Below are 21,823 nucleotides of genomic sequence, written 5' to 3' on the forward strand. Positions count from 1 at the left end.
TGTGCTCAAGAAGAATTACTAACTGGGCAATATTATATGTTTACTTTGAATTAATACTTTGTGATTTATCATGCCAATATTAAAATGCATTGTTCAATGTATGTATTGTTCAGCTCCACCCTCTCCAGAATTCAGCTTTAAAGATTTTAAGTATAGAAATTAGCTCAGTTGCCAGCAGTTTTTATTGCACCTTTTTGTTCTGTTTCAGTTATCAAAGGATTTGGAGCTATGATATAAATGGAGCTTATGAATAGAACAGACAAAATCTGTGTGAATGAAAGGCAAACTGCAGGGGCTGAAGAATCTTACTCCTGTTTGTACATACTTGCAAACACATGGATTTCACTAAAAATCTAAGGGCCACTTAGGAAAAAAAATAAAATTACCATCAGAAGTAGCAGCTTCCTCCATCTTTGGTTGGTCAGTTAGTTCAGGGACTTGTGATACAGCAGGCATATTCTGTGTTGCTGTTGCTCCAGTTTTAAATTTCAACTCTTGCTGCTTTTGCTTAACAGATCGCCAGAGGCTAATTTTGGAAAGAGCCACATCATTCAGGGTTTGGGCACGTCTGCTGTTTCTCTTGGTGGATTTCTCACATTGTGTAGACATTACTGGAGTGCATTCATCCCTAATGATAATAACTGAGCTCGGATCACCGTCAAGTGTTTTCCTCCTCTTTTGTTTCTGTTCCTGTCTTTCCTTCTTTCTCTTCCTTTTGCCCAAAGATTGTTGTGGACTGCTGCACAGAGGTAACACTTGTTGAGGCTTGGTATCTATCTCTATTACAGAAATGTCCAATTTATTAGAGGGTCCTATGAGTTAAAAGAAAAATATGTGCAAAGTTTGCAAAATGGCATAACTAATGACATCAAGCTGCAAACCCAGACCTCCTCACAGACACAAAAGGCAGACTGCTTGAAGTGCACTGCCGTGAAAAATGCATAATGGCTGGACATCAGGATCACTCTAATTCATCCGATGTTCTGAAAACAAACCGACTGAAAAGCTTATGTCACAGGTTACAAACAGATCACTAAAGGTAATTAGATGAAAGTGAGGACTGCAGATTAGAGTCAAGGTTAGAATGGTGTTAGAAATGCACAGCAGGTCAGGCAGCATCCAAGGAGCAGGAAAATCGATGTTTCAGGCAGGAGCCCTTCATCAGGAATGAGGCTGGAAGCCTCCGGGGTGGGGCTAGGGGGAAGGTAGCTGGGAGTGCAATAGGTGGATAGAGTAAGGGGTAAAGGTAATAGGTCGGAGAGGAGGGTGGAGCAGATAGGTGGGAAGTAACTGGTGAAGTCCACATTCATGCCCTGGGGTTGACGGGTTCTGAGGCAGATGAGGCGTTCTTGTTCTAGGCGTTGGGTGGTGAGGGAGTAGTGGTGGAGGAAGCCACTCCCTCACCACCCAACGCCTGGAACAAGAATGCCTCATCTTCTGCCTCAGAACCCTTCAACCCCAGGGCATCAATGTGGATTTCACCAGTTTCCTCATTTCCCCTCCCCCCACCTTATCCCAATTCCAAACTTCCAGCTCAGCACCATTCTCATGACCTGTCCCAACTATCAATCTTACTTCCCACCTATCCGCTCCACCCTCCCATCCGACCTATTACCTTTACCCCTTCCTCCATCCACCTATTGCACTCCCAGCTACCTTCCCCCGAGCCCCATCCCGGAGGCTTCCAGCCTCATTCCTGATGAAGGGCTCCTGCCTGAAACATCGATTTTCCTGCTCCTTGGATGCTGCCTGACCTGCTGTGCATTTCCAACACCACTCTAAGCTTGTCACTAAGGTAATTAATGAACCAAGTGGTTAGTATTTTGTGCATTGTTGCTTTTTCCTGAACTCATCTGTACTTCTTAAACTAACCTATAAGAAACGTAAGTTGCAGTAAACAGCATAACACTTTGCAATGGTCAGTGTAAATGTATGGATTACTCTTAATATTCCCTGTTGAACTGTTTTACGATAAAAAGTGCAGTGTGCGTTGTGGATATCATGTTGCAGCGATAAATGTTCCTGGGTCTAATTTGTTCAGAAAAAATTGAAAAGACATGAAAGAAAGAAGGGTGGCAGAATTGGTTAAGGAGAGCATTGCAATTCTGGAGAAAGGGGATGTCTGACAGGGTTCGAGGACAGAATCAATTCGCCTAGTGTAGTCTACAGACCACCAACTCGAGGAAAGGATATACAGAAACAAACTTGCAGGGAAAGTTACAGAGATGACAACATTTTGGAATAGTTATTATGAGACACTTTTTAATTACCCAAACATAGACTGGGATTCTGGTATGAAAAGAACATCTGGAGTCTTAGTGTTCTTGGATTGTATTAGGAATTTCCTACAGCAGGATGTGTCCAATTCATCTGGAAAAGATACAGTTCTAAGGAAGGGTCACTCGACCCAAAATGTTAACTCTGACTTCTCCCTACAAATGCTGCCAGACCTGCTGAGCTTTTCCAGCAATTTCTGTTTTGGTTTCAAAAAGGAAATGTTGTTGGATCTGAGTCTTGGAAATTAGGTGGGCCGAGTGGATAAATGGTCAGTGGGGAGCATTTAGAAGCTACTAAGCATTAGGATGGTGGAGAATGACAATGCTCTATCTAGAATAAGCAAAAATTAATTGCTGAATAGCTGACTTCAATGGGGTAAGATCACAGCTGGGCCAGACAGACTGCAATGAAAGGTTGACGAGAAAAGTTGTAAATGAGCAACAGGTTATCTAATAAAGAAAAGATAACTCGGCTAGCCAAGGCATGTTCCCTCAAAAAGGAAACGTACAACACACAAATCCTGAACTCCCAGGATGATAAAGGAGATAGAAATTATGATAAAGAAATAACAAAAAGTTTACTTATAACTGGTGTGAGGTAGAAAATAGAATTGAGAACCAAAAGGAATATGGAAGATTCAGAGGGAAGGTGAAAAACATATGAGAGAAGCAAAGAGGAATTATGAGAAAAGATTGGTAGCCACATAAAGGGGAATTTCAATATCTTCCATAGGTATATAAACACTAAAAGAGGAGTAAAAGAAGGAGTAGGGATTAGGAACCAAAAAGGGGATTTACACTTAGTGGCGGGGGTATGGCTGAGGGATTAATTTAATACGGTGTATCTAACTTTAAACAGGCCTTGGTGACAGAGAAGGAAACTCTGTACCTAGAAAGGTTCAAAATGGATAAGGAAGATGTGTTGGATAGACAATAGGCCCTTAAATTTGACAAAGCAGCAGGTCTGAACATCACACCCCTATTTCAAAAAGGTTGCAAGGATATGCTCAGCAATTACAAAATGATCAGTTTAATATCAGTTGAGGGGACACTTATAAAACATATTTGGGATAGAATTAGGACTGTAAGAGATCACATTTTTGGATCATGAACTAAACTGCCTTAAAAGGAGGGAATACAAGAGTTTGTTTGCCATTTTGGGAAAAACAAGCAAAGCCAATTGTGGCACATGAAACAAAGTTACTCTTTGAGAGACAGTGTGCCCAAATCTTGCATGAGTTCAAGACAATTCTACCCAAAGAAAATCTTAAGACTGGATTTTCAATTGACATCAGTTGTTGACAGTTCAAGAAAGCATAGCAACAAGCCTTTGATTGGTCAGGTAGCATTTGTCATTGCACTTCCTGGAAGTATGGTGGTGAGACAGGTTCAATTGAGGCGGTCAAGAGGGTAGTGGATGACTGTCTTCTTCAATGGCCACTTCTGTGATTTTGTAAACTTATCTGTTGACTTACTACCCCAGTTCCATTCATTTTTTCTATCAGAATAGATTTACCACTTGATAGAATGTGGAATGAGCCAAAAAATCATAACTTAATAGTAAGGTACCTCTATTAACCCCAAATCATGTCAGATGTTTGAAAGACATATTTCGTTCTCCACAGTACAGTAGGTTAATTTAGCAAGACTAATTGATTATTCTAAACCTAAGAATACTGAATGTTAAAATCCTGAAAACATGCAACATTATTACCATAGCTAAGGTCAACACTGCCAAAAGATCTGAGATCACTCACCTGCTTTGACAGTCTGTGCAAGATATTCAGTTCGTTTCTGGAGTAATGATTTGAAAAGTTTTCGAACAGGAAAATCTGGATTGGACGACCTAATTTCTTCAAGTAAACACTTCTGGATGTCCTGGGAGAATTCTGTCCTTGAGGTAGATATCTGGAAAAATTTTAAATCCATGTGATTTCTCATACAATGAAAGACAAATTTTCAAAAGGCAACAATCTCCCACAAATTCCTCTTAGACAGCGACCAATTTGTGCAGTGAGCTCCCACAAATCAGCATTGAAATAAATTACCAGACAATCCATTTTGTGATGCTTGTTGAAGGATAAATATTTCCCAGGACCTCAAGAATAATTCCCAACCTCTTCGAGGATAGCACTGTTGCCTTCCAGCACTAGGGACCTGGGTTCAATTCCACCCTTGGCGGACTTTGTGTGGAGTTTGCATGTTCTCCCTATGTCTGCATGGATTTCCTCCAGATGCTTCGGTTTCCTTTCATGATTCAAAGATGTGTAGGTTAGGTGGATTGGCCATGCTAAATTGCCCATAGTGTCCAGGGATGTGTAGGCTTGGTGGATAATGCTTGAGAAATACAGTGTTATAGGTTTAGGGTAGGGGAGTCCAGGTAGGATGCTCTTCGGAGGGTCAGTGTGGACTCGATGGATTGAATCACACATTATGATTCTATGAGCTTGCAAATAGCACATTGGGACACTATGTCTACCAGAGAGCACAGATGGGATCTTGGTTTGGTATTTCAACAGGAAGTCTTGATCCATGCCCATCTGATTCAGAGGTGAGTGTTACATTGAGCCAAGGCCGACAGAAGGACAGCTAACCTACACAGAGGTCTCTGCTACTAGTATTCTGAACATGTGCTCAGTTGGCTTATCCTCCATCCTTGTGGAAAAGGACTTGGCCTCCAAAATAATGTGGGAGACACTGCAAGCACAATCTCAACTGAACAGTGTAGTAATTAAATATCAATACAATACTTTAGAAATGCACCACAAGGCAAACTAACCCCAGTCCAAGATGCAGTGGTGTTGAATGTGTATTTCACTTCAGAGAAATCTCCAAGGGCAAGGGAGTCTTTCAGAATTCTTTCCATTCCTTCATTCATATCCCGGAGATGGGTTAGAATAGTAGACTTGGGCCAAGCTAGATCCCATAACAATGAAACTAGACAACAAAATCAAAACCATGCTCATTAAAGTAATTCTGGCTAATTACAATAAATAAAATTATGACATGATCTCATGATGTGCTATGTACTACATGCCAGGGCAATGTGTTGGAAGAATGCCCAAAAACACTCAAGATAGATTTTACTGTAGGCATATCATTGTATGGGTAAGACTTTCCATATGAACAGTTTACTTACCTCCAACTCAACTAAACATACTGAGCTGAGTCAGTGCATGACTTGAAAACTGCAACACAAGTGCATTTACAATAGCAGAGCTGGTTAGTTTTTAGTATACTGGTATGATGTGGAAGGAGATCCGATCTTGAAAGCTGTCATTACCATTGGAAGAAAGTTATCACATTTCAGGATATCTTGGCCATTCTTCCAACTAAGAATTTATTTTTAAAATAAGTTTCTAAGAAACAGACTCTCTAACACAACAGCTCTGTACTGTGATGACAATTAGTAGCAAGTTGAAACATTTAGCTAAATAACTTCAAGCAAGGGGAACATGTTAAGAGTTCTCCCTAACTAAACAGCATTAAAACAAATCATCCTTTTGTGGTCTGCATGAAGTTTTTCTTCCCCAAGTGATGGCATCATGACAAATTGGAATGGCAGGCATACTGATCAACTCATAGCCATGAAAGATTCAAGAGCTGACTCAATTTCAGGGCCATTTTGGAACAGTAAAATCAAAATGGCAGAAATATTTTGTTGAAGGAGAAGCTGACAGTGTTTACAAGCATACAAATATTAGTTAGTTCATAAATTTGTCTCTCACATTTTGATAGATGGGCCATTCAATTATGCAAACGTTAGAGTGCTGGAGATGTATCTAAAGATGCATTTGCAAGAAAATGAGGATGTTAACGTAGAAGTAAACCATTTGCTCCTCATGTTTGTTCCACTGCTATTCATGGTTGATCTGCATCTTAACTGTTAAGCTTGTTTTGTCTCTCTACTCTTCTGAGAGCCTTTACTAGCAAAAACTGATAATAGCATTACATTTTTTTTTATTCTTTGTCAAACAAATACAAGCCATGATCATTAACCTCAGCTTACTGTGGAATAAAGCAACCTGGACTCCAATCAATTATGTCTCCATCATTGTTAACTCAAAATCCATCTTAATTAAGATGAGGAGACAGATGTTTAGAGACAGAACACCATTCTGTGGGGCAGAAGCAAAATGCTGGAAATCAGTACTAAATGCAAGAAATTCTCAGCATGTCAGGTAGTATTTTTAAAGAAAAACAGAATTAACATTTCATGGCTTTCTCCAAACCCATTTTTGGTTTTTATTTTAGAGTGTGGGCCTAGAAGACTTGAAGCACAGCCAACCAGTGATGGGGTGAAGACACAGAGGCAGGGTAGGCAGGTAGACACTAGAGGTCAAAGATAGAAGAACAGCAAGTTCTGAAGAACTATAAGAGATTTAAAAAGTCAAAAAATAAGAGTGAGAATCTTAAATTGATCAATGGCTTTCTCTCAGGGGATTGTCTGGCTTAGAAGGGTGGAGGGCGCTGGGTGATGGTGTCAAGGTTGGAGGTTGGTTGATGCTACATGCAGTGACAGTATATGGTAAAGAATTGTCTTTGATTGGAAGCCGCTCTTTTTCTGTCCCTTCTTATATGCTTGTAAATTTATAATCGGGTGAAAGAAGGTATAGAATCTTAAAAACAATCAAAATTAAAAATGCAAATTAAGAAACACTATCCCCAGATCTGCTTTGAGAACACACTGCCATACAACTCTACTTCTCAAACTTAAAAATCTCACCTTGACTTTTTTGCTGAACATGAACGACAGTTTGGAAAGCAGTGCTTGCAGCAGAGTAGACCTCCATCACTGCTGCTGTCTTTGCTATGTGTTTTTTCAATTTATCTGGTAATCCACTCATCAGAAACTGACGCTTAGCTCTAAATTGTTCAGTGCCCTGAGAATTTTCGGAGCCATTATAACTTTGTAAAACAAACACAAAGTTGTATTAGATTTCTTGATGACATTTCCAACATAAATTCTTTCTCACCTTTTCAGCATGCAAGAATTGTTTATGTATAGAAGCAACCACCTAACAGAACAGGATGAATTCTGGTATCTTTGCCATGTTGGAGAAACGTTTCTCAGGTAGAAACATATAACAATGGTTGTTAGTATTTATATAATAATTATAGTAATCAGTGAAGGAACTACAAATATAGGAATAGGTCATCCAGCCCATTGAGTATGTTGCACCATTCAATTGGATAATGTCTTAACTATCTATCTACACTACCATGAAATCCAACAATGAAATGCTTAACATCCTGGCCTAACAAAATTCTCACCGTTTAAATGTTTAACTGACCCCTTGCCTCAATAGATGGAGGCCAGAAAGTGAGTAGAAGTAATGTCATTGGATTGGTAATCCATAGGCACAGGCTAATATGTTGGGAAAACGTGTTCAAATCACACTATGTCAGCCAGTGGAATTTACATTTGATTAAATAAAAAACCTGAAACTTTTAAGATTGCTTTCATTTTGGTTATCATTCTAAGTGGAGGTACTTCAGTCATTTGGAGACCCGAGATATTGGAATAGTTGTCTCAGGAGAGAGAAGGTTGAGGGGCCATTTAAAAGAAGTATAAATGGAGATTACAATAGAGTAGATGGAGAGCAACTGTTTACACTGGGTGGTAACTTGTAAAAGGGAAGTACACACCTGAAAAGAACCTCAGACTTGTCGCCGATTGTAAATTACCTTTCGTTGTTGTGGTTCTGTTCACCGAGCTGGGAATTTGTGTTGCAGACGTTTCATCCCCTGTCTAGGTGACATCCTCAGTGCTTGGGAGCCTCCTGTGAAGCACTTCTGTGATGTTTCCTCCGGCATTTATAGTGGTTTGTCTCTGCCACTTCCAGTTGTCAGTTCCAGCTGTCCGTTGCAGTAGTTGGTATATTGGGTCCAGGTCGATGTGCTTATTGATTGAATCTGTGGATGAGTGCTATGCCTCTAGGAATTCCCTGGCTGTTCTGTTTGGCTTGTCCTATAATAGTGGTGTTGTCCCAGTCGAACTCATGTTGCTTGTCATCTGCGTGTGTGGCTACTAAGGATAGCTGGCCGTGTCGTTTTGTGGCTAGTTGGTGTTCATGGATGCGGATTGTTAGCTGTCTTCCTGTTTGTCCTATGTAGTGTTTTGTGCAGTCCTTGCATGGGATTTTGTACACTACATTGGTTTTGCTCAGACTGGGTATCAGGTCCTTCGTTCTGGTGAGTTGTTGTCTGAGAGTAGCCGATGGTTTGTGTGCTGTTATGAGTCCTAGTGGTCGCAGTAGTCTGGCTGTCAGTTCGGAAATACTCTTGATGTATGGTAGTGTGGCTCGTCCTTTGGGTTGCGGCAAGTCCTCGTTCCGTAGTCTTTCCCTTAGGCATCTGTTGATGAAATTGCGCGGATATCCGTTTTTGGCGAATACATTATATAGGTGTTGTTCTTCCTCTTTTTGCAGTTCTGGTGTACTGCAGTGTGTTGTGGCCCTTTTGAACAGTGTCTTGATGCAACTTCTTTTCTGTGTGTTGGAGTGGTTGCTTTCATAGTTCAGGACTTGGTCTGTGTGTGTGGCTTTCCTGTATACCTTTGTGATGAATTCTACATTCGGTGTTCTCTGTACCATCACGTCTAGGAATGGGAGTTGGTTGTCCTTTTCTTCCTCTCTAGTGAATTGGATTCCTGTGAGTGTGGTGTTGATGATCCGGTGTGTGTTGTCTATTTCTGTGTTTTTAATAATTACAAAGGTGTCATCCACATATCTGACCCAGAGTTTGGGTTGAATTTGCGGTAAGACTGTTTGTTCTAATCTTTTGCATTACCGCTTCTGCTATGAGTCCAGGGATGGGTGAGCCCATGGGTGTGCCGTTGATTTGTACATATATTTGGTTGAAACGATAAGAACATAATCATACTACCAGTAGACAAAGGCAGAATGACGGTCATCCTAGACAAAGCAGAGTACATCCAAAAAGCGCAACAACGACTTGCAGATACCAACACCTACCAAAAGAGGGAGTTTGACCCCACCCCACAGCTCACCAATAGGATAAACAACACACTGAGGAACCTACAAAAAAACAGATAGATAACCAGGTTTGACCTACAAAGAATGAAACCTGAAAGCAACAACAACCCCAGATTCTATGGACTACTTAAAGTGCACAAACCAGACATCCCACTCAGACCAATAGTATCACTACCAGGGACACCATCACACAAACTGGCTAAAGAACTACAGCAGAGACTGAAACACCTGATCAGTGGATCCAGACACTCTATACAGTCAACACAGGAATTCTTGGACATCATCAGAAATATACACATAGACAAGGAAGAAACTATGGTCTCATTCGATGTAACGGCACTGTTCACCTCTATCGACAAAACCCTAGTCAGAGAAACAATAGCCAACCTGCTGGACATACAGAACAGACAACAGGACGGTGAACCTATCAACAAAGACGACATACTCAAACTACTGGACCTGCGCCTCACAATACACTTCACATTCAACAACCAAATATATGAACAAATCAACGGCAAAAGAAGTTGCATCAAGACACTGTTCAAAAGGGCCACAACACACTGTAGTACACCAGAACTGCAAAAAGAGGAAGAACAACACCTATACAATGTATTCGCCAAAAACGGATACCCACGCAATTTCATCAACAGATGCCTAAGGGAAAGACTACGGAAGAGGACATGCCGCAACCCAAAGGACTAGCCACACTACCGTACATCAAGAGCATTTCCGAACTGACAGCCAGACTACTGCGACCACCAGGACTCATAACAGCACACAAACCAACAGTCACTCTCAGACAACAACCCACCAGGACGAAGGACTCGATACCCAGTCTGAGCAAACCAATGTAGTGTACAAAATCCCATGCAAGGACTGCACAAAATACTACATAGGACAAACAGGAAGACAGCTAACGATCCGCATCCATGAACACCAACTAGCCACGAAATGACATGACCAGCTATCCTTAATAGCCACACATGCAGATGACAAGCAACATGAGTTTGACTGGGACAACACTATTATTATAGGACAAGTCAAACAGAGAACAGCCAGGGAATTCCTAGAGGCATGGCACTCATCCACAGATTCAATCAATAAGCACATCGACCTGGACCCAATATACCGACCACTGCAACGGACAGCTGGAACTGACAATTGGAAGTGGCAGAGACAAACCACTATAAATGCTGGAGGAAACATCACAGAAGCGCTTCACAGGAGGGTCCCAAGCACTGAGGATGTCACCTAGACAGGAGACGAAACGTCTGCAACACAAATTCCCAGCTTGGCGAACAGAACGACAACAACGAGCACCCGAGCTACAAATCTTCTCACAAACTTTGATTACCTTTCGTGTCTGTGCCAGTTCACCTATTCCATTCCCTGCCTTCCCCAGGAAAGCAGCATTGTCACATTCCAAATGACCTTCAAGTGCCTTCTGAATGCTTTGATTCAATCTACCGCATCTTGACTGTGCATTACAAACTTAAACCAATAGGTTTTCCTCACATCACTTCTGCTTCTTTCACTGATGACTTCAAATGTGTACTCTTTCTTTCTCAATCCTTTCATGAGTATGAGCATTTTCTCCCAATTTACACTGCCCACAACTCCCATGGGTTTTTAAAAATTCAGTCACAGAATGAGGGCATCGCTGGCTGGGCTAACATTTATTGTTCATCCCTAATTGCCCACAGGGCAGTTAAGAGTCAATCAAATTGCTGTGGGTCTGGAGTTACACATAGGCTACACCAGATTAGGATGGCAGTTTCCTTCAGTGAAGGACATGAATGAACCAGATGGATTTTTCCGACAATCGACAATGCAGTCATGGTCATCACTGGACTCTCAATTCCAGATTTGTATAGAATCCAAATTCACCATCAGCTGTGGCAGGATTTGAACTTGTGTCCCTAGAACACTAGTTGAGTTTCTAGATTAACAGCCCAGTGAGAATACCACTTGGCCATCGCTTCCATATGTTGAGCATTTTTATCAGATCTCTTTTCGACCTTTAATATTCCAAAGAAAACAAGCCAAAGTTCTCAATCTTCAATAAACAAAATACTCATCTCTGAACCCATTCTCATAAACCTCTTCAGCACTCTGTCACATCCTTCCTCAAGTGAAGTGCCCAGAACTTGATGCAATACTTCAGCACAGGCTGAAATAATAGTAATATAAAAGTTCAGCAATAACCTACTTGCTCTCGAACTCAATGCACCCATTAAGAAAACATAGGATATTGTATGCTCAACCTGTCCTTTCATTTCTTAAGCACATATGCACCCAGTGCCCTCTGCTCCTGCAACCTTCCCCTTCAGAGTTGCACACTTAATTTTAAATTTTCTTTTAATATTAAGGGGAAAGACAACCAAGTGGAATTAATCAACAGTAAGGAGGTTATGAGTTAGCTGTAATCAACTTAAACTAGGCACAGCTGGAGTACTGTTTACAGTTCTGGTCACCATGCTACAGGATGTTGGCTGGGCTGAAGCGATTCAGCTATGAAGAGAAGCTAGATAGGCTGTTTTCCTAAAAGCAGAAAAGGCTGAGGGGGTTACGTGATTGGGGTGCGAAAAGTTTCAAGGGATATAGAGTAGATTGGGAGAAATGTTTCCCATGAATGGAGGATTATAATTAGACCTTTTAGGCAAGGAGCAGGAGGATTAGAGGGGATTTGTGGAAAATCCTTTTCACCCAGAAGATTGTTGGTGTTTGGAATTCACTCCCTGAAAGGATGGTAGAGTGAAGAACTCAAGAAGCTTGACATGCCAAATATACAAGGCTACAGGTCAAGCACTGGAAAATGAAATTACAGTACATGAACTTTAGATGACTGGTGCAGACCTGACTGTCTCCTTCTACGCTGTAAAACTCCACGACTCTAACTCTTCCAGAAAGTTGGCATTGGCACAAAGGGCTGAATGGTCATTGTGTTTTTTAATTTGCTGAAAAGGAACATATACTGCTAATAGTATACTTACGTGCTATCGTCGACAATGGTGATTGGTCCCGAAGATACATGTTTGACTGCTTTTTTACCACCAAATATGGAAGCAACCTTGAGTTCAGCTAAACCAAAACAAAATTAAAACAAAGTTCCTGTATAATAAAAGTAAGTTCATGCATTGAGAAAATGCTGTTTGTAGAATGGCTTGATTGTAATGCACAGGTGCAATGGGAGCAAATATTTAACAACATTCACCTCTCAAGGGTAGTTAGGAATGAACAGTCGTAATCTCCTTTGAATGGCACTCACATTCCATACAAGAATAAAAATAAGACTTGTTCAATCTGCTGATAGCTATACTGCCACATTTAATTTGATGGACTTCCACTCATATGGGGAGAGCAAAACAGGAAAGTATATTAGAAGTGAGACAATAAGCCTAACTGGGCGCAGTGCAGTATAGATAGCAGGTTTGAGAAGAGTTAAAACTTTGCATTACAAAATCATGAACAAAGAACAAGAGTAGATCACTCAGCCCTTTCAGTCTGCTGTCATTGAATAAGATCATGGCTGATTTGATGTTAACCTCAACTTTGCATTCCTGCATATCCCCAACAAAGTTTCATCCCTTTGACAATAAGAGCCTCTCGACCTCTGCTTTAAAAATATTTAAAGATTCCATATCCACTGCCTTTTAAGGAAGGATATTCCAAGTACACTCAAACTTCAGAGAAATCTTTCTTTCTTACATTAGTCTTAAGTGGGTGGCTCTCTATTTTATAACTATAATCCCTATTCAGAGATTTTCTCACAAGAGGAAACATCCTTTCCACTTCGACAGGGTCAAACACCCCGAGAATCGTATGTTTTCGTTAAGTTTCCCGTGACTCTTCCAAACCTCAGAGTACAGGCTGAGCCATCTAGCCTTTCCTTATAACGCAATTCCCTCATTACATTTATTAGTCTTCTAGACCTTCTCTAAACTGTTTCCAATAGATTAACATCCTTCTGTTAAGTGTGGTGAACAGAATTGTATGTGGTACTCCAGACGCAGTCTCACCAATGTCCTGTACAGTATAACTGATACATAACCTTCCTGCTATCGCCCTTCCAATAATCTATAACATTCTATTTGCCTGTCTTACATGCACATTAACCTTCTGTGACTCATGCACTAGACATTCAAAACTCTCTGCATCTCAGAAATCTGCAATCCCTCACCAATTAGATAATATGTTTTGTTTTTATTCTTTCTGCGAACATGGATAGCTTTGCACTTTACCATGGTATACACCATTTGCTAGATTTTATCCCACTCACTTAACTTATCCATATCCCTTTGTAAGGGGATCATAGGCTGCTCTCTCAGAGAGAGATCACTGGTGCAGAGTTTAACCTGAGGTTCACCACACCTCAAGTGACGGGAGAGCTTCAGGTGGGACCTTCATGGTAACTTCAACAGGTACAGGAATTGAACGTGTGTTTTTGGCATCACTCTGTACTGCAAAGCAACCATCCAGCCAAATGAACTAACTGACCTCCAATCTCTTCGTAGGCTCTTTTTAGTCTTCTTCACAACTCACTTTCCTATATTTGCATCATCAGCAAACTTAGTTATCTTACCTTCAGTCCCTTCTTCCACATCATTTGTGACATTCTGCCAGCCAGAAAAAGGCCAATTTATTTTGTCTGCTTCCAGTTAGCCAGCTACTCTTCAATCCATGCCAACGTTACCCCCAAGACCATGAACTTTTATTTTACTTAATAATCTTTGATATAGCACCTTATCAAGTACCTTCTGGAAGTAAAACATCCACCTTCAACAGCACAAATTACTTCTTCAAAGAACTTCAATAAACTCATTAAATATGATTTATCTTTGAAAAAAACCATATTAGCTCTGCCTGATTGCCTTGAACTCATCCATGCTGCCTGTTATAATGTCTTTCATATAGGTTCTAATATTTTGCTTCTGTTAAAAGTAACTTAACTGGCCTGTCGTTTCCTGGTTTCTGCCTCCTCCCTTTTTTTTGAATAAAGTCAAATTAGCTATTTTCAATCTAAAGGAAACTTTTCTGAAGCTAATGCGTTTAGAAAATTAAAACCAACACATCAACTATCTGATTAGCTACTTCTTTTAAGATCCTAGAATGAAAGCCACCAGATTCTAGTGACTTGCAGTTCTTGTACTGATTTCTGAATAATTATTTAAAGACTCTAATTGAATCTTATGGCATTATTGCATTTTTAAATAAGCATGACTGGTTAACTTCAAAGTTTTCAAACAAAGTACTATAGAAAACAAATTCACAAAGAACAATAGGGAACATTCCTAGTTTTTATGTTAATAAAATATTGGGATTTATTTCATAAAGGTCAATTAGGGCCCAGTCTGTGCTACCAGTAAATAATAAACAAAGGCTTAAGAGCATGCTACAAGAATACAACTTACTTGAAAGCTTTGGATAATGTTACAAATGACCTGCCCAAGGTCAGGTTTTCTATGATCATTCTAAAACACCATCGGCTATTAACAAACTCTACACAATAAAGTCTCTTCAGTACAGAGTCTGTTTATTTTTTGTAAAGTATGCCAATTTCTTAATGTAAACAACTTTGGATTTTTACATGCTTTTATCACATCCAAAGCTACTCTATTGCTCTCCTGGCTGGTTTCCCATCCAGTTCAGATCCTTCAAAACTCTACTGCCTGTACCTGATTTCCACTGCATTCATTAGTCACTAACTGAACTGTACTAAGTAGAAAGGTGTGGTGCTGGAAAAGCACAGCAGGTCAGACAGCATCAGAGGAGCAGATGAATCGATGTTTCGGGCATAAGCCCTTCATCGGGAATTTTGTGAGAGATTACACAATCATACAGTGTGGAAACAGGCCCTTCAGCCCAAATATCCACACTGACCCTCAACAGTCACCCACCCAACCCAATCCCTTACCCTAATTGTCCTATAATTACTCCTGACTAATATATAAAACCTACACATCCCTGAACTCTACGGACAATTTAGCATGGCCAATTCACCTAACCTGCACATTTTCGGATTTGTGGGAGGAAACTGGAGCACCTGGAGGAAACCCACGCAGACATGGGGAGAATGTGCAAACTCCACACAGACAGATGCCAGAGGCTGGAATTCAGCTTAGGTTCCTACAGCTGTAAGGCAACAGTGCTAACCACTGGGAGGGTGGGGCTCAGGGGAAGGTAGCTGGGAAGGCAATAAGTCAATGGAGGTGGGGGATGATAGTGATAGGTTGGAGGGGAGAGTGGAGCGACTAAGTGAGAAGGAAGATAAGACAGTTAGGATAATTCAAGACGGCAGTGCCAAGTTGGTGGGTTGAATCTGGGTGAGGTGGGGGAAGAGGGGAAGATGAGGAAACTGGTGAAATCAATGTTGATATCATCTGGTCGGAAGGTCCCAAAGCAGAAGATGAGGTAGGTGTTCTTCCTCCAGGTATCAGGTGGCTTGGTCTTGCTGGTGGAGGCGGGCCAGGACTTGCACGTCCTTGGTGGAGTGGGACAGGTAGTTGAACTGGTCGACCACGCTGCAATGGGGTTGTTTGGTACATGTGTCCCAGAGATGTTCCCTGACGTCCTGTCTCCCCAATGTAGAGGAGAACACATCAACAGCAACGGACACATTAGATGAGGTGGTTGGATGTGCAGGAATATCCCTGCTGAACGTGGAAAGATCCTTTGGGGGCTTGGACGGAGGTGAGGAGGGACATGTGGGAGCAGGTTTTACACCTCATGTGGCAATAAAGGAAGGTGCTGGAAGTGGAGGGTGGGTTGGTGGGTGTGTTGACGTAACAATCTGATAGGGGTGGGGAGGGAAATATATCTCTGGTAATAAGGTCTGATTGTAGGTGGCAGATTGTATGTGTAGGTGGGTATGGGGGTGGTGTTTGCGAGGAGCTGTAATCCAGGTAGCTGTGGGAGTTGGTTGGTTTGAAGTAGATGTCCGTGTTGAGTTGGTCGCCAGAGATGGAGATGAGAGTCTAGGAAGGAGAAGGAGGTGTTGGAGATGGTCCAGCTGAATTTGAGGTCAGGGTGGAAGGTGTTCGTGAAGTTGATGAAACTGTTTAACCTCCTCGTGGGAGGTGGCACTGAGATAGTCATCAGTGTAGAGGAGGAAGAGGTGGGGAATGGTACCAGTGTAACTGCGGAAGATGGACAAAGAGGCAGGCATAGCTGGGGCCCATGGCTACCTCTTTGGTCTGAAGCATGTGGGAGGATTCTAAGGAGAAGTTGTTTAGAGTGAGGACCATACTCCTGGACTTAAGAGTCACAGTTCACTCATTTCAATTTTTTAAACTCCTTCATTCTTCCAACAGCTTCCCCTAAATAAACTCTGTTCCTCTGACCTTGGCATGGCATGTGACCTCCACATCCTTCACCTCACTAGTAGTAACAATGCCTTTAATCATATTTACTTCACCTTCCTAAAGTCAAATGAAATTTACAGAAAAAAAGTAGACCATTCAACCAAACAGGAGAAGTTGTGGACTTTCCTGATGAAGAATTTACGCCCAAAACGTTGACTCTCCTGCTGTCCGGATGCGGCCTAATCTGCTGTGCTTTTCCAATGCCACATTTTGATTCAACCAAACAGGTCTATCACAGTGCTTATGCTCCAAACAAGCCTCCTCCTATATTACTTTATTCAAAATTAACAGCAAATCTTGTAATTCTGTTCTTGCTCATATATGTATATATCCTCCTTAAATGCATAGGAACACAGTAGGTTAAGTATGTTTTGTCTTTCAATGAGATAATTTGTGACCTACTGAATACACTTGCCCCAATTCTACAAGACCATATGACTACTCTTTGATGAGACAGAGACAACGAGTGGAAGTTTAATCAGATGGCACCATGCCTCAGGTGGGAGGAGAAGCTGCGGGGAGAACCCTTCATGGTAACCTCAGCTGGTGCAGGAACTAAACCTAACTATGTCATTACTCTGCATCGCAAACCAGGTATTGAGCCAACCGAACTAACCAATCGTTTGGCTTCAGCAGCTTAGGAATATGAGAAATTATTTTGTGAAAACACAGAAGATGTACTCTTCAGTAAATTACCAAACAGAAAATCTAGAGAACCATTTGGACTAAAGAATAAAACTATGGAAAATGTGTGTAAAAATATACTAACCTATAGTTCTCTTGGTTGTTGATGATGTGTTACCTGGATTCTTTCCTAAGACATCACTTAAATTTCTCAATTTTTTGGCTTTCTTTCCATGTTCAATTGTACTGACCAAGTCACTTTCTTCACTTGCATTCAAATTAATTGCTAAGTTCTGTACAAAACAAATGCAAAAATTTAGAATGTAGCTATTAGGCTGCAGTGGTGAATGAGACACAGACCTTCATATGCAAGATTACTACTACGGTTATTATAGACAAAACCATGACTCTACTGAAGGGCTTCCATCTCGGATAGCAAAAATAAATCAAACAAGAACAGCAAAAATAAAATCTTGTGCATTGGCAGCAAACAGGAATTTCAGTGAATTTGTAAAATAGTACAACTACTACTCAGTTAAAAAAACAAAACAAAACATTCAGAACAAGAGTGACAAAAAGAGACTTGAATGCAATGATTCCCTTTGGAATACAACCATTTAATAGTAACCCCTCCTCTCTTAAAGGACTAACTGGGAAGATGGGATTGACCTGGGAACATTCAGAATGAGTGACAGCACACTCCATTAGTCTGATTTGCTGTTTGTGGAATCATGTTTATTGGCAAAACAGTGATTGCTCTTGGAAGTAATTCACAAATTTACTTGTGAGTTACTGCTATTTCTCTCTGACTGACTGGCTGGTTGGCTTATCTTCCAACTTCAATCCAATTCCTAGCATCAAATTAAAACTAGGAGATATCTCAGTAGAGTAAATGAATAAATAAATGTTAAGTCAAGACCCTGCCCAAGGAGGAAGGTACTCAGCAGAGACAAGGCCATCCCAGACAGAAAGCCATCACAAACCACGCCTGCACACATCATTATGACCAGCATTAATGATGACTGGGAGCAGGGCCTGAAGACGATCGTCTTGGATAAAAACAAACACCTACGGAGTGTTCTTTTGTGGGGTGGTAGATATCAAAATGCCAAAGCATAACTTTGGCACATTGAGAGCTAGCTAAATGCAATGATAGTGATTGTTGAAAATTATCTTTTTTAAAGGAAAACACAAATTTAGGTGAGTTAGAATACTCTTATTTAGCACAATTAAATCAGATAAAAGCCTTGGTCACATCAGTTTGCACAGTTAGAAGGATGTGAATAAAGTAGCATTATATTAATATCTAGCTTGAAATTGAAACATCAGCCCAATCTGTCTGTGCCAGTATACATGAATGAATCTCCTCTCAGTTCTCTTTAACATCACTCGTCAAAAGGTTGATTATTTTTACCTCATCTATTTATTCAGCTTCTCCCTAAATTTATTTGCGTTATTGGCCTCACTAAAGCCACAAGGTAGCAATGCTACATTTTCACCAGTCTCTGGGTAATTAAGTTTCTCCTAAATTCTCTGTTGGATTTATTACTGACCACCTTCTATACATAGTTTCTAACTTTGCTCTCTCCCACCAGTGAATACATGGGTTATGAGATACCATTTCTGTATGATGCTGTAACAAAGAACAAAATAGATGAAGAGTCCAATAATTCACAAATATTCATCTCCCAAAAGATCACATCAATCAGGAACAATCACATTTTGCATTAGATTGTAACATTTCATTTGACAGAAATACTTGTGAATACACTGAGGGCCAGCTGTGATCCCTCTCCCTCAAACCAGATGGTTAAATCCCAAACAAAAGGGATACACATTTGGGATCGCTTATCATTGTATTTTATTTTATGATTTGTCAATTTAAGACAGAACACCAAATCACACTCACCGCTTTTCAAATATTGTTTTATTTTCCTTTCATGAAAATCTTAAATTGCTAATACCTCAGTCCTATGATATTTCTCATCAGATTTGGCCTGCTGTCGAGATGATCGTCTCAGTGGTGTGTTGGATTCGACAGGACTTCGACTCTTGCTCTGTGCTTTTGCTTTTTCAACCAACTTTTTTGCTTTAACCATATTCTTGGATTGGCACATCCGCTAAATAATAGAAGAATACCACTACATAAATGAGAGAACAAAGATCTTGCACTTGTATCACAACTTCCACAATTCTAGATCATCCTAAAGCACTTTAAAGTTGGAAATATAGGAAACCTAGATGCTAATTTGCAGATACCAAGCTCCCACAATCAACAATATTATAATTACCTGATAATTTGTTATTTTAGTGATGATGGTTGAAGATTCAATATTGGCCAGTACACTGGGAATATACCCAACAGCTTCACATCCTTTCTAAAGTGCAGTGCCCAGATTAGGCAATATACCAGTTGAGGCCAAACCATGATTTATTAAGAGTGTTGTGTGCAAATTAGCTGCCAGGTTTTCCACACTTCAACTGTGTCTATATATATCAAAAGTATTTTATTAGCTGTAATGTGCTTTGGAATAACTGTTGAAGAGCAAGTCATTTTCCCAGTGCCCGGGCTAATATTTATTTCTGAATCACTTGCCACTAAAATTACAAATGATCAGGTCATTATCATATAGCTGATTGCGGGAGGTTGCTGTCTGCACATTAGCTGCCAGGTAATGGAATATGTAATAAAAATAACTTTTTTGTACTCTATAATTCTTTTATAAAATATGAGGGAGGTGATGACCTAGTGGTCCTATCGCTGGACTGTTAATCCAGACCTGGGTTTGAATCTAAATTCAATTAAAGAAATCTGGAATTAAAAGTCAAATGATGACCACGAATCCATCGTCAATTGCTGGAAAAACCTAACTGGTTCAATAATGTCCTTTAAGGAAGGAAATTGCCATTCTTACCTGACCTATATGTGACTCCAGACCCACAGCAATGTGGTTGACTCTTAAGACCAAAAGATACACAAACAGAAATTAGGCCATTTCGTCCATCGAGTCTGCTCTGCCATTTGATCATGGCTAATAGGTTTCTCAACCCCATTCTCCCACTTTCTCCTGGTAACTATTGATCCCCTTGATACTTAAGAACCTATTGATCTCTATCTTAAATATACTCAATGACCTGACCTCCACAGCCTTCTGTGGCACTGAATGCCATAGATTCACCACTCTCTGACTGAAATAGTTTCTCCTTGTCTCCATCCTAAAAGATTTTCCCTTTACTCTAAGGCTGTACCCTCGGGTTTTTGTCTCTCCAACCAGTGGAAACTTCCAAATGTCCACTCTGTCCAGGCCATTTAGAATCCTGTATGTTTCAATTAGATTCTGCTCATCCTTCTAAACTCCATCGAGTATAAACCCAGAGTCCTCAAAAGTTCCTAATATGCTAAGTTTCCATTCCTGGGACCATTCTCATGTACATCCTTTGAACACTCTCCAGGGCCAGTACATCCTTTCGGTGATATGGGGACCAAAACTGTGTGCAAAACTCCAAACTCTGGCCTGACCAGAGTCTTATGTAGCCTCAGAAGTATATCCCTGCTTTTATATTCAAGGCCTCTCAAAATAAATGCTATTATTGCATTTGCCCTCCGAACTACTGACTCAACCTGCAAGTTTACCTTCAGAGAATCCTGGACTACAACCACCAAGTCTCTTTGCACTTCAGACTTCTGAATTTTCTCTTCATTTAGAAAATAGTCCGTACCTCTATTCTTCCTACCAAAGTACATGCTCTCACACTTTCCCACGTTGAACTCCATCTGCCACTTCTTTGGCCATTCTCCGAACTTGGTCCAAATCCTTCTACAGGGAGAAAGTGAGGACTGCAGATGCTGGAGATCAGAGCTGAAAATGTGTTGCTGGAAAAGCGCAGCAGGTCAGGCAGCATCCAAGGAACAGGAGAATCGACGTTTCGGGCATCAGCCCTTCTTCAGGAATGAGGAAACTGTGTCCAGCAGGCTAAGATAAAAGGTAGGGAAGAGGGACTTGGGGGAGGGGCGTTGGGAATGCGATAGGTGGAGGGAGGTCAAGGTGAGGGTGATAGGCTGGAGTGGGGTGGGGGCGGAGAGGTCAGGAAGAAGATTGCGGGTTAGGAAGGCTGCGCGGAGTTCGAGGGATTTGACTGAGACAAGGTGGGGGGAGGGGAAATGAGGAAACTGGAGAAGTCAACCTATCACCCTCACCTTGACCTCCCTCCACCTATCGCATTCCCAACGCCCCTCCCCCAAGTCCCTCCTCCCTACCTTTTATCTTAGCCTGCTGGACACACTTTCCTCATTCCTGAAGAAGGGCTGATGCCCGAAACGTCGATTCTCCTGTTCCACAAATCCTTCCACAGTCTCCCTGCCTCCTCAGTGTTAGCTGTCCCTCTACTTATGTTTGTATCGCCTGCAAACTTAGTCAGTTCCTTCATGTAAATTATTAATGTATAAGGTGAAAAGCTGTGGTCCCAACATTGAGCCTAGTGGAACACTACTTGCCATCCCAAGTAGGTCACTTTTATCCCCACTCTCTGCTTTTTGCCAGATAGCCAAGCCTCGAACCATGCT

General features: G+C 41.0%; 1 protein-coding gene across 4 annotated transcripts in view; it reads right to left on the reverse strand.

The window, feature by feature from the left end:
* Positions 1-21,823, reverse strand: part of atad5a (ATPase family AAA domain containing 5a) — a 59,649-nt gene that overhangs the window by 31,748 nt on the left and 6,078 nt on the right. For 3 of the 4 annotated variants that reach the window (XM_072558929.1, XM_072558927.1, XM_072558926.1), the window contains exons 5-11: positions 19,224-19,379; positions 17,405-17,552; positions 12,268-12,355; positions 7,003-7,184; positions 5,056-5,213; positions 4,034-4,184; positions 387-812 (exon numbers count right to left, since the gene is read on the reverse strand). In XM_072558929.1, coding sequence (XP_072415030.1) covers positions 387-812; positions 4,034-4,184; positions 5,056-5,213; positions 7,003-7,184; positions 12,268-12,355; positions 17,405-17,552; positions 19,224-19,379 — 1,309 coding nt within the window. The remainder of the gene's footprint in view (positions 1-386; positions 813-4,033; positions 4,185-5,055; positions 5,214-7,002; positions 7,185-12,267; positions 12,356-17,404; positions 17,553-19,223; positions 19,380-21,823) is intronic. The other variant, XM_072558928.1, reaches the window with a different exon arrangement.

This window comes from Chiloscyllium punctatum, chromosome 39 (genome assembly GCF_047496795.1).
Source record: "Chiloscyllium punctatum isolate Juve2018m chromosome 39, sChiPun1.3, whole genome shotgun sequence".
Lineage (NCBI taxonomy): Eukaryota > Metazoa > Chordata > Chondrichthyes > Orectolobiformes > Hemiscylliidae > Chiloscyllium > Chiloscyllium punctatum.